A 13,844-nucleotide genomic window follows, 5' to 3' on the forward strand; every position below is an offset into this window, starting at 1 on the left:
ACCAAGAAAGGGGTAGTGAGGGCGAGAGAGAGAGGGACACACCGAGAAAGGGGAAGTGAGGGCTAAAGAGAGAGGGACACACCCAGAAAGGGGAAGTGAGGGTGAGAGAAAGAGAGGGACACACCCAGAAAGGGGAAGAGAGGGCGAGAGAGAGAGGGACACACCAAGAAAGGGGAAGTGAGGGCGAGAGAGAGGGACACACCCAGAAAGGGGAAGTGAGGACAAGAGAGAGAGAGGGACACACCAAGAAAGGGGTAGTGAGGGCATGAGAGAGGGACACACCAAGAAAGCGGAAGTGAGGACGAGAGAGAGAGAGGGACACACCGAGAAAGGGGGAGTGAGGGCTAAAGAGAGAGGGACACACCCAGAAAGGGGAAGTGAGAGCGAGAGAGAGAGACCCCGAAAGGAGAAGCGAAGGGGGAGAGGAGAGATGCATGATCAATAGATATGAAGAGAGTATAGGGGCTTTAGACAAGGCAGAAGGGAGGAAAAGAGATATTCCCAAAGGTAGTGTGAACCTGAAGAGTGTAATTATTAATGCATTCATTCATTGACAGTGTACAGTAAGAAAAATGAGCCGGCAGGGTCAATGAATGATGGATGGTAAACCAGTCAATGAAGCAAGTGAATGGATGGGCCAATAGGGGACTGGCGGCTAGATATATGGAAGGGGAAGCTACCTGGAGAATGCTAGGGTATGCAGAAAAAGGAACAGAAGGAGAGACATATGCATAGAGAGGTGGAAAAAAATGACAGGGGCTGAACGTGCAGATGGAGGTAGATTCGGCAGGGGTGGTGGGATAGGCAAAAGGAGGGAGGGAATTTGTAGGTGGGTGAATAAAAAGGCAATTTATGGGCTCGGTGAGTGAAATAATGATGGCATTGATGAGTGGATGGAGAGGTAACATGGTAGATGGAAGGATGGAACAAATGAAAAACATGAGGAATGAATGGATGGGTGGGTAAAAAGCTTGATGGAGCACACAGATAACTGGAAGACTGGGTGGACTGTAGGTGGATATATCAAGTGCTTAAAAAGATGGGTCGGCTGTGGATATATGGGTGGATGAATAAAGAATGTGGATGGATATAAGGCTGTATGAATTGATGGACAGAGTGATGAACATATAAATTAATGGAGGGACTGGGAAGCTTGTACATGATCAGAAGACGAATAGAAGAATAAATGGCACAATGGATGGGTGACCAGTGGACAGCCATATTTGTGAAGGAATGCCTGATTCAGGAAAATGACTCCAGTTCCAGGCACAGATTCCCTAGTCTTTGAAGCTCAAAGCCTGTGTTCTCTTAGAAGGGATAAGGTACAGAGGAGTGGAAGGGAGACTTAAGCTTTGGACTCACCCTGCCTTTCTCCACCTCTCGCGTGGTCATTACGATGAGCCGGGAGTTCTCTTGCCACACCATCTGCCAGAAATCATTGACTGTTTTCTCGAGGCACCCCTGGCAGGCGATGAAGGTCTTGGCATACCCGTCTGGACTTACTAACCGATTCTGCAGACAGAGAAAGACCGACAGATGTGGATTAATGTCCACCATTCATATGGCACTAAATACTGGAGTGTCAGGTGTTTCTAAGTGCTCTAAATATTTTGGACAGATAGTGAAATTGAGGCGCTAGATGAGACATGATTTGCCTAGGATCACACAAACTGGTCAAGTGTGAAAAATGCATTTAGGATAGAGGTCTGTTGGCCACATCTCCTGAGACTGAGGCAGCCAGACTGATGGAGGAAAGCACAAGGTGATGAAAAAGGACCAAAACCAATGCCTGCTGGAGCGATGGAGCACCTCGTGGGATGAGTTATTTCTAATCTAGCAGTCGCAATGTCTTTCAACATCTACTACGATCACCTCTTACCTTGACATAGTTGGCATTGATGTAATCAGAACCTGGAACATTCGGGTCCCCGGATTCAAGGATAACTCTAGTTTCATCAACTGAGAAAGAAGGAAAATAAAAGATGAGCACAATGTGAGGAGGAAAGTGTCAATAAGCAGAAGAGGTAACTGGAAGTAGGATTGAGGGTGGGCAGAACCACCAGGAACAATACAGTGCACACACTATTAACAGAGATGTTCTCGTAGCCCCTTACAACATGTTTAGGGGTTCTACTCATAGCAGATGCAGGCGTGAACAGGAGGTCTCTTTAGTGCACATATAAGCCTGGCTAAGGGTCTCCAAAGTACCCCTAGATACATATATCATAGGCATCATCAATGTTCTTTATAAACATACATAAGGGTCCTTTTTGGTGCTGCTGTAGGGTTATGTCAGCAGTCCCCACTTTGCTCCTACATCACACATCCGAAGTCTCCTAAACTTCCAATACACACATATGAGACCATCTTAAAGCTCTAATACAATTCCCTCAAGTCTAACTACTTGTGTGAGGGAGGGTCAGGATCCAGCTCTCTCAATTTTTAGCATTAACATTGTTAGACATGGGGTTTTTGGTTGGTAGTCAGGTTACCCCCTGCCCAAGCAACGACCCTCACTCTAGTCAGGGCAAAGGCAAAACACACCTGGTAGCCCCCTTGGTAGCTTGGCATGACCAGAAAAGCTTTACCCAGAAGCAATGTGTAAATTATTTGTACCAACACACACAGTAATACAGTGAAAACACTACAAAATGGACACCACACCAGTTTAGAAAAATAGGTAATATTTATCGGAATCAAACAAGACCTAAATAACAAAAATCCAACATACACAAGTCAAGATATGAATTTTCTGAATATTAAGTCTTACTTCATAGAAAACAAGGGAAACGTTGATTTTGCACAAAGTAGCTGGTTTGCGTAAAAAATAAAGCCGCACGAGTGAGCGTGCATCGGAAGAGTCAGCGATGTGACGGTTCCTTACTCGCAAGTGAGGCCGTGCGTTGTTTCTTCTCCAGTCCGGTTGCCGAGGCGTCGTTTTTCTCCCTAGCAAAAAAGCAATGCGTCAATTTCCAGGCAGGGGACCTCGGATCTCCACACGTTCACAGTGACATTGACGCCGAGGGACGATGCGTGAGAAATCCAGTCTCACAGTGTTAGAAAACCGCACTGCATGGTGTTTGCGTCGTTATCAGCAGCCAGAAGCGGGTGTTGCATCGTTTCTCCAGCCGCAATGCATCAATCACCCAGCCGCGATGCAGGTGGAGCGTTGATTTTTGCTGTGAAGCAGGTGGCGTGTTGTTTTTCAGCAGCGTTCCGGGTGGTGTGTCGAAAATGTACCTGCACAGTGTTCTGTGCATGGATTTCAGTCCTTGTTCTGCCAGCTTCATCTTTCAAGGGCCCAGGGACTGGATAGGACACCACTTGCTAAGACAGTAGTCTCAGCAGAGAGTCCACATACTGGCAGAGGAAGTCTTTGATGGTCCTGAGACTTCAAAGGAGGTAAGCTCACTTCAAGCCCTTGGAGATTCTTCTCAAGCATGAATGCATGACAATCAAGTCTTTGTCCCCTTTCACAGGCAGAAGCATCAACTGCAAGACAGCCCAAGAAAGCACAGGCAGGGGCAGCACGTCTCCTCAGTTCTTCTCCTTGGGAGGGGTTCCTCTTGATCCCAGAAGTAATCTAAAAGTCTAGGGTTTTGGGTCCACTACTTATACCCCTTTCTGCCTTTGAAGTAGGCAAACTTCAAAGGAAAGTCTCTGTTGTTCACAAGATCCTGCCTTGCCCAGGCCAGGCCCCAGACACACACCAGGGGACTGGAGACTGCATTGTGTGCGTGCAGGCACAGCCAATTCAGGTGTAAGTGACCACTTCTCCCTCCACTCTAGCTCAGATGGCCCATCAGGATATGCAGGCTACTCCCCAGCTCTCTGTGTCTCACTGTCTAGAGGGGAGTCACAAACAGCACAACTGTCAGTCTGACTCAGACAGAGAATCCACAAACAGGCAGAGTCACAGAATGGTTTAAGCAGGAAAAAGGCCTCTTTCTAAAAGTGGCATTTTTAAACTGACAATTCAAAAACCAACCTTACCAAAAGATGTATTTTTAAATTGTCAGTTCAGAGACACCAAACTCCACATTTCTATCTGCTCCCAAAAGGACCTGCACTTCAAAGTTATTTAAAGGCAGCCCCCCCCCCCATGTTAACCTATGAGAGCGATAGTCCTTGCAAAGGTGAAAACCGAATTTGGCAGTATTTCACTGTTAGGACATGTGAAACACATCAGTGCATGTCCCACCTTTAACATACACTGCACCCTGCCCATGGGGCTAACTAAGGCCTACCTTAGGGGTACCTTACATGTATAAAAAGGGAAGGTTTAGGCCTGGCATGTGGTTACACTTGCCAGGTCGAACTGGCAGTTTAGAACTGCACACACAGACACTGCAGTGGCAGGTGTGAGCCATGTTTATAGGGCTACTCAGGTGGGTGGCCCAATAGTAGCATTTTATTTACAGGGCCTGCGCACCTCTACGGCACTTTTCTAGAGACCTACTAGTACATCAAATATGCCAATCATGGATAAACCAACCACACATACATTTTACACAGGGAGCACTTGCACTTTAGCCCTGGTCAGCATTGGTAAAGTGCCCAGAGTACCAAAAAAACGCCAAAACAGAGTCCAGCACACAGTCAAAACCTGGGAAGCAGAGGCAAAAAAGACAGGGGAGACCATGCCAAGTATGCCAGGTCTAACAAACAGTATCCACTATAAATGAAGATGCTAGGACAGAAGTTAGATTTTTAATCTAAATCAACATCAAAAGATTATAAAGGTCTTGAAGTCGGCTTGAATTATAAGTTCTTAACTCATTCCAAAAAACTAATCGGGGTGCAGACATACTCTAGATCGCTTTATATTTTCATATTCATATTTTCATAATTTATTGACTCTCAATCAAATGGCCAACACGTTCTTCAAGAGTTCTTGTCTGCTTAAATGTACAACTTGTCAGCTTTCACCATCGCAGGCTTCCGGGTGGGGTAATCGGTGCCACTGTATTGGGCACCAGGCTCATGGGTGCCCCATTTCCACTCTTTCTAAAATGAGCGCTGTTGTCTATCTTTCATTTCTATTATATCAGTCATCCCGGAAATAGAAGATGGACCACAGTGCCCATGAGGTCACTGAATACCACATAGATGGATGGTGCTATGATAGAGATTGCTTTAGTGTGCATGGCTTTCATAGGAAGCCACTAACTTTTACACCAGATTCTAAATCTGAAATTCATGTTATGAGGTAGCACCAGTTGTTAACAAAACTATCTACCCACAAATGCTACGCCATAAAGGCCTTCCGGGCAGGCTGACGGGGCTCGCTGACTGTAAGTGCAGCGCTGCTTGTGTGCTTTGACTGATAGCAGAAAACAGAGCTGCAGGAAAGAGAAAGAAGGCAAGAAAATGGTGGTGGGGTTGATTAAGAGTGGCAGGTAGGTTATTTTTTTCACAACTGGGTCAGGAAGGCGAGGCCATGTCATGTATAGCACCCCATTACTCCTCTGCCCCTGCATAGCAGTTGAAAGCAATGGAAGATAATTTTGGGGAGCGCACATAACAAAATTATGGATGGGCAAAAAGTGAACTAAGAGGATTTTTTCACCTCAGGGTTGAGAGTGTCAGAGTCAACTCAAGCTTCGCTCTCATTGTCTATTTCACACCACTCAGAGCCACTCAGTGAAAACTTCCCGGTAATTCACTGTTACCCATTTATAATTCTACATGTGGCAGCAGGCAGCCAGCAGGCTATACTTTATGTGAGTCATCCACTGTGATGAAGGTCTTGGTGCTGCTCTTACTTTGCTTACTCCTACTCCTGTCACAGGACCTCTAGGCCGAGGGAGTCAGCTCAGTTGAGCACAGCGCCGCGAAGACCGGTGCTAGAACAGCAGAGATCGTAGTCCAGGCACTAATCCACAAATGTAGAGCACGGCACCAACAGTGGCTGAGGCGCACCTCACACACAAGTAGATCATGATCCGCGCCGAGCACACTGCTGCTCCGACAATTCTTCTGCCCATGGACATTCCTGGGAAGGATTTCAGGCCCTAGTGAAACTCCTAAGTGTGTTAGTAGGGTGCAGCACAGAGGTGGCAGAGCGAAAGAGACAACGCAACAGCACCATCCCAATGCACTGCCTGCTCATGCACAGGGCAGCACTGCATGCACAGTGATACGTCTTGGTGGATACAATATACAGCATAGAGCAGTGGTTCCCAACCTTTTGACTTCTGTGGACACCTACTTTATCGTTACTGGAACCTGGGGCCCCCCACTGAATCAATATTGGAATCCGGGGACCCTTCCACTTAGTCATTACTGAAAGCTGTGGACCTAATCTGTTAGTATTATTTAATTTTCCAAGCATTCCCGGACCCCCTGAGGAGGCGTTGCGGACCCCTAGCGGTCCCCGGACCACAGGTTGGGAACCACTGGCATAGAGCACCGAGCACAGTGGCAGCTGAAAAACAGGTGTCCCGACTTGCTCAGAGTGCTGCATGCAGGACATGGTTTAGGGCTGGGCCTGGGTGAAAGTCATGCCCTGAGCCCAGAGCACACCAATTGCAGCAAAAGCTGGCTCTGGGTTCAGCAGCCTTTACCAGTGAAGGCTACCCACTAACTCCAGGGCCGAATGTAAATGGCGAGTGGCCAAGCGAGTGGCCTAGGGAACCCCCTGCTTTAGCAGCTTAAGTTGGGGTAGCCACTGCACTGGTAATCCGGGTCCCACTAAATATTGACTTATTTTATATTTAGGGGGTCATTCCGACCCTGGCGGTCCAAGACCGCCAGGGCCGGGGACCACGGAAGCACCGCCAACAGGCTGGCGGTGCTTCATAGCCCACAGCCGCGGTCAGAAAAGAGAACCCCTGCATGGGCTGAATCTCCATGGCGGCGCTGCAAGAAGCGCCGCCATGGAGATTCCGACCCCCTTCCCGCCACCCTGTTTCTGGCGGTTTTTACCGCCAGGAACAGGATGGCGGGAACGGGTGTCGTGGGGCCCCTGGGGGCCCCTGCACTGCCTATGCCACTGGCCTGGGCAGTGCAGGGGCCCCCTAACAGGGCCCCATAAAGATTTTCACTGTCTGCATTGCAGACAGTGAAAATCGCGACGGGTGCAACTGCACCCGTCGCACCCCTGCAACTCCGCCGGCTCCATTCGGAGCCGGCTTCATTGTTGCAGGGCCTTTCCCGCTGGGCCAGCTGGTGCTCCTTTGGCGGTCGCCCACCGGCCCAGCGGGAAAGCCAGAATGGCCGCCGCGGTCTTTCGGCGGCCTGATTTTGAATGAGGGCCTTAGCCTCTTCTGTCTGCAGGCCTGTACACAAAGGCTCATAAAATAATCCAGAGGAAGAGCAGGGGGGCACTGAGAGGTGAAGGCCAAGAGCTACTAAGTAAAGCAAGTTCGGGAAAGGAGAGAGAGAAAAATATGAAAATCTGTATCTAAAAAGGACACAATAAGCAGCCAACAGAGTGTGTTGGGGGGGGGGGCGTAATGGGGGATATTAAAAGCCCAAAAAATAGTTTTGAGAATGGAAAGGAGGAAGGCATGAAGGGAGAAAGAAAGGCGATACGCAAGGAAGATAATATGAAGGAAAGAAAGGAAAGGTCAAAACAACAAAGGCAGGATGCACGGATGAGTGGTTGGAAGGAGAGACTGGATGGTGGGGTCAATTAAAGAAAGGTTTGAAGGAAGGGTGAAAAGATGGATGAATGGACGGAAGGTTGGATGAAAGGCTGTTAGCAAAAATAGATGGAAGAGTGAAAGGTTAGATGATCAACTTGTGAAGGGAATGGTCATTGGTTAGAAGGTATGATGAAGGGATGGATGAATAGGTGGTTGTAAAGGTGAAAGGACTGATGAGTGAATAAGTAAACTGATGAATGGAGGGAGTCAGTGGTTTGTTGGGACAATGAAAGGATGGGGTGAAGGATAAAAGAATGGATGGAAGGATGGGAGGATAAATGGATAGATTGGAGGACATGCAGGTGAAGAACTAATCTAGGAAGTGTCCCGCTGAGTGTTTCTCTCATTCGGTGTCATTAGAGGTTTGTTTTAAAGTGGGGGACATTTTTATTCTCTAGCAACTCTCTTGATGTCATATGTGATGTCGCTTGAGATGAACCAATGATGTCATCTGAGATGTCATCGATGAAGCCATGAGTGAGATGAAGTCCGAGATCAAGAGCATTGTTATGCTTGAGTTCTTCATCATAACTGTAGACTTATCTCGGAGGACCAGAGTTCTATGTCCTGAGACATCCCCAGACGTCACGGGTTTATGATCTGATTGGTTGCTCAGGACTGACGATTTGGAGCTGTTTGGCATCTTATGATTTTGCGCTGATTGCCTTGATGAACTCTCCGCAACTGTTGATTCGCTATAAGCCTGGCTCGAAGCAATGCCCCAACCACTGATATCACAACAAGTATAAGTTGCCATGTTAGTTGTGAATGACATACTGTACCATAACAATATAACAAAATAAATGATATACCTTAACATCATAACAAAGGAAATAATGTATCTTAACAACATAACAAAGGAGATAATGGACCTTAATAGCATAACAAACTGTGAAGTAGAAAGATATCTGCCCACACACAGTCCACTAACAAATAATACTTGTTTTCTTTCAAACCAAACTTTGGGGTGGGCTGGTATTAAACCTTTGCCCTATAACCATGATCCTAAACATAACCCTTTTCCTAAGCCTGCCCTGCTCCTGGTACATACTGTGTTGCAGGTCTGTCTGCGCTCTTTGCTCAGGAACAGTTGATACTGGCCCTTACCAGGACCTTTGGCATATGACACTTTCAGAGAACTATGCATGCCCACTTAAGTATAAACATGGAGGTTGCAGGCAAATTGGTGGAGGAAGTTATTGGGGGGGGGTCACAAAAGGTGTACTTTATTTGGAAATCAACACATGGAATTAATGTTAATTATAGTTACATAAAAAGGGCCATGGCCTATCAGCGCTGGAAGAGAGGAGGAACGGCGGCCGGGTGCATCCAACACTAACTGGCATATCAAACGTTTGTACCCAGGGCACAATAACACAGGGCACCGAAAGCCTTGTCCCAAGGCCAATACTTCAAAAGCACTGTCTTAGGGTAAGTCCTCCAAACCTATGTGTATGTCTATTATCTTTGAGTTTGTCTTTGGGTGTGTTATGGTTTGCTAATGAGAATGTCAGGGGGTTTAAATGTTTGTAAGGATGCTTAACCATAACATTATTTAATGTACACTTTATAGCCAATGCTTCATGTTTTCTTAGAAAGTAGTTTGGCAACTTTGCACAATTTGCTTTTTCACCTTTTAAATTTGCCTTTTCTCTTTTAGAGGCTCGAAAGGGGAAAATTTGTTTCAGAAACGGCATTTCAGAGTTGATTGTTTCTCAATCCTCTTAAACTTTCCCTGTTGAGTGTCTCGTTAATTTAAGGCAGTTCGTAAAATTCTCGGGCGCGTTCTCAAAGCCTCTGCAGTCGCCTCTTGCCCTTGTGAGTCCCAATAAAATCTTTCCATACAAATAGTCCCTCAAATCTAGCTTATCAGTTCAAGACCCAAGAAATGGAGGCCATGGTGAGAAATCACATTCATTCTCATCCAATAAGGTGATTCGGTTCTTGAACCTATTGCGATATTGAAAATCACAAAAAGCAGTTGACCAATTAAGGGAAAGTTTATGTTTAAAACTATGGTTATCAAATCAGTTCTGACACCTGACCGTACATATAGCGCTAAAGTTAAGGCGTCGACTCTCTATTATACATATTTACTCTTTAAATAGCTCAAAAAACAAACTAGTGCACATATTTACTTCAAACTACAAAAAGAACCCAGGGGGGGGCAATCCCTTCATCTCGAGCACTCTGTGCAAACCTGTCCAAGAGGTTTTGTTGCAATCTTGTCAAAAATTCTTCTTATTTTTATGAGGCGATAATTCAGCTTTTGTCCCACCTGAACCCCTTTAACTTGATCCCTAATTGACAAAAATTGGCAAAAACGACCAGGTTTGGGTAAATGCGTTGAGCTCCTTGGAGACTCAAAACAAAGGAGACCAAAGCTATAAGCTTTATAAAGCGCTTTTCGAGCTCCACTGATCCATAATTACAGATCAGCTCTCTCATAAGTAGAGACACATTCAGGGGTCCTACATGGACCCAAGAGCTCAGATCTCCTGTGGGCATAGGCTCACGACTCATCTGCGTGGCACAAGTGGGCACCGAGCCAGCCGTCCATACTCACAGGGTAGGATGTTCTTGTACCGGTTCTTGCTCTTGTTCTCCGGCCGCTGTCCTTCAGAGCGGTCTCGCAGGTGCTTGGCCTCCTGCTTCTGTAGGGCCTGGAAACCACCAAGATGAGGCAGAGCATGAGTGATCCAAGGAGCAAGAAATGTGATGGGTCAAGAGAAGAGGGAAGCAGGAAGATAAGAGGGTAGAGAGAAGTAAAATGTTGGAGAACAAGGAGACACAAAGAGGAGAGGAAGAGGAAGAGGAATGAATAGTAAAGATGCCACCAGGGGCCTGAAGATGACCAAACACACATACCATGGCTCGCAGAACATACACGCACCGGGGTTGAAGACAGTCAAGGTGCATATGACGCCTGTGCTTAAATCCTCTCTATGCTCATGCATGTTCAACTCATGCGAATGACGCCTGAATCTATTCAGTTTAGGACAAAGAGACAGGGTGAGGGACTGGAGATGCAGGTTGGTATGAGAGGCTCAGGTTGGAAGAGGCAGCAATGGGATTAGGGCGCACAAGAGACGAGCAGGGAGAGTGCAAGGAGAGAAAAGAGACTGGGATGATAGATGAGAGGCAGAGTAGGAGAGTTAGGCGAAGAGAGAGTAAAAGACTGGGAGTTTGGTGAATTGAGAGACAGAATGCGAAAGAGTGGTAAGGGGTGGGGGATGAAAAAGGTGAGATGGAGTGGAAAATGGAAGATTAATAAGGGAGGAAGAGAAAGACACAAATAGAGCAAGACAACAGGTCAGACTGACATTTAGAGAAAGTGTAAACAGACACTCCAACTTACATCAAACTCTTCCCAGAAACCGGCTTTGGCTGTGTCCGTCGCCTCAGATTTCTTGTCTAGCACCTTCATCCGGTTCTCAATGTCAGCAGCATGGATCCTAGTGGCAAAATATGGCTGGAAAGAGACCCCAGGACAGAATGAACCAAACGAAGGGTATTCTGCAGTAGAGACTGCGATAGCGCCTGCAGGCCGCAGTGCTCCACACTGGATACCGCTACAGCAGACTATAGTAGAGTAGAAACCCGCACAGACAAGGGTGCGGAGCATCAACGGAACACCACACAGCATTTATTCCAGCAAAAGTAAAGGAAAACACATTCACAAGTCATTGGCACAGAATGAACACCATGTAGTAACAGTCCAAATTTTGGGTGTTTGTGGAGGAATTACCTTCCACCAGGGTGGCAGGGAGTCCTGCCCTACTTGAAGAAGTCCATCGTGAAGGTCCCGCGTTCCTCTACAGCAGCTACCTCTACCATGGGAAGTTCAACATTAGGATTACCCACGATGTGTAATAGAAGTTGCCCCACTTTGTGTGGGAATATTGAAAGTACCTCTCAAAGTAGGGGTATTATCGTCAGAACCCACATGGCGTGTCCCCTCTCCTGCTGGTATCATTCCACAGGACATTGTATAAATATGCCATCCGTTTCAATGACACTGAAATTCTTACAGTGGCACCTTCTGCGGTGCCAACATCGCCACACATGATGGTGGACCAGCTACCATGCCACATGAATGCCTCCATTTCTGGCCATTTTAGCCCAACGCAGAAGAAACAAGTGAATCACGATCTGTAAAGGTACAAACAAGTGTGTGCCTTGCACGTTACTTGACGCTCCACTACCTATTGTACCAGGACTGTAACTTGTGACCTGCAGGTAACATAAGGATATCTGCAATAAAATCGTTGACCTTTTATATAAAATACAAATATGTCACTCACACGTGCATGCTATGCTGTGCAGCAGGTGCTAAAAACCTTGAGCTATTTTTTATTTCTTTTTTGTTAATCAACACTGACCAGAAAGTATACAAAGATCTCACAAGCAAATGCCTTAACCTCCAGAGTTATCCTACCATTAATATTCCATGAAGCTTACTGGATACACATAGATCAACTAAACTACATTAAACTAGATCAAAATGTACTCTCTTGTGACCCATTAGGCATGCCAGAATACCTTTACTATTCGTGTCTCCTTTCGTTTTGCTGGCAAAAAACCTTCTAAGAGAAATAATGCACAGACTGTCATGAAAGCTGCTCCTCATGACTCCAACACGCTTGACGTTGCCGCTCTTAACTTCACCAACATTCTGACCTTCCCCCCCTGTATGGGTTCCCAGGATACCTTCCCATTTTTAAGAGTGACTGGGGTTCTCTCAGATCACCAGGCTCAAACCTTTGTGTTTTTTTTTTTTTTAAGTTTTCACTTCATAAACTGACTATGTCACGACCTAACAGAGCTGCTAGAAATTAATACGTTGCTTTTTACGTGGCTTTTTATTTATTCTTTCTAGAATTTTGTCACTTTTCATTGGTGGGGGTGGGGAGCGTTCAGAACAACAAGAGGGGAAACCTGATCTCCTGGCTGATCTAAACTCAGCTCCATTGTCTTTTTCATGTTGGAGGTCGGAGACTGAGTCGACAACCCAAACCCCTTCCCTCGCTTCTTGCTATTGCCTGCCCAGCTATGGAAACCACACTTCGCCTCTTCCCACCCATGTCTGACCCGGAAGCACCTCATCAGTAGACAATGCAGATGTACAACTGAGTATTTTTTCCAGGGAACACAAAGGCAGATATACGGCATCAGTTTCTACTCGACCTCCTAGGAAAACTATAGACATGCTGCAGAAAAACAATTCAACTAGCCCTTGCATCTCTCATACAACTTTTTCTAAGACTCCATTATGCAACAAGAGATCAGTAAATGAATAAGATGTCGAGCGATGAGTGGAGTGAGGCCTGACAGCCTGTTTGTCTCTCGGACAGGGAACAGGCGGGCAGTGCTGAGACCATACGCATCGGAGAACTTCCAAGTCCCAGAGTGTGTTGACGGTCCTGGGGATGGAGCCTTTAACACACTCTCAAGACACAGATGGGTGCTGACCTTGTGCTGAGACTGGAACGCTAAGCGCATTCTTAAGACATGGGAAGGGGGGACCCACCCTGGGAGTGTTACCAACTCCGTATTCCCAAGACATGGAAAGGGGGGACCCACCCTGGGAGTGTTACCAACTCCGTATTCCCAAGACATGGAAAGGGGGGACCCACCCTGGGAGTGTTACCAACTCCGTATTCCCAAGACATGGGAAGGGGGGACCCACCCTGGGAGTGTTACCAACTCCGTATTCCCAAGACATGGAAAGGGGGGACCCACCCTGGGAGTGTTACCAACTCCGTATTCCCAAGACATGGAAAGGGGGGACCCACCCTGGGAGTGTTGCCAACTCTGTATTCCCAAGACGTGGAAAGGGGGGACCCACCCTGGGAGTGTTGCCAACTCCGTATTCCCAAGACATGGAAAGGGCAGACACGCCCTGGGAGTGTTACCAACTCCGTATTCCCAAGACGTGGAAAGGGGGGACCCACCCTGGGAGTGTTGCCAACTCTGTATTCCCAAGACATGGAGAGGCCTACCGCTGCTGGGACTAAATCCCTCAGTGTATTCCCAGGGCAGAGCAGTGGCTGACTCTGCTGGGACTGAGTATGATACCAGCAGTGTTGAAGAACTGACAGAAGTAGGACTGAAGCCGTAAAAGAATCCAGAACAGACTAAGGTGGTGAAGGAGTGACAATGATGGGGACTGAAAACATTTGTATTTCCCTGGGG

General features: G+C 46.9%; 1 protein-coding gene across 7 annotated transcripts in view; it reads right to left on the minus strand.

Moving 5' to 3' along the window:
* Positions 1-13,844, minus strand: part of PTPN6 (protein tyrosine phosphatase non-receptor type 6) — a 191,984-nt gene that overhangs the window by 66,746 nt on the left and 111,394 nt on the right. For all 7 annotated transcript variants that reach the window (XM_069243049.1, XM_069243042.1, XM_069243048.1 and 4 more), the window contains 4 exons: positions 11,008-11,121; positions 10,216-10,312; positions 1,880-1,959; positions 1,363-1,512 (listed from right to left, as the gene is read on the minus strand). In XM_069243049.1, coding sequence (XP_069099150.1) covers positions 1,363-1,512; positions 1,880-1,959; positions 10,216-10,312; positions 11,008-11,121 — 441 coding nt within the window. The remainder of the gene's footprint in view (positions 1-1,362; positions 1,513-1,879; positions 1,960-10,215; positions 10,313-11,007; positions 11,122-13,844) is intronic.

Source organism: Pleurodeles waltl, chromosome 7 (assembly GCF_031143425.1).
Source record: "Pleurodeles waltl isolate 20211129_DDA chromosome 7, aPleWal1.hap1.20221129, whole genome shotgun sequence".
NCBI classification, from domain to species: Eukaryota; Metazoa; Chordata; class Amphibia; order Caudata; family Salamandridae; genus Pleurodeles; species Pleurodeles waltl.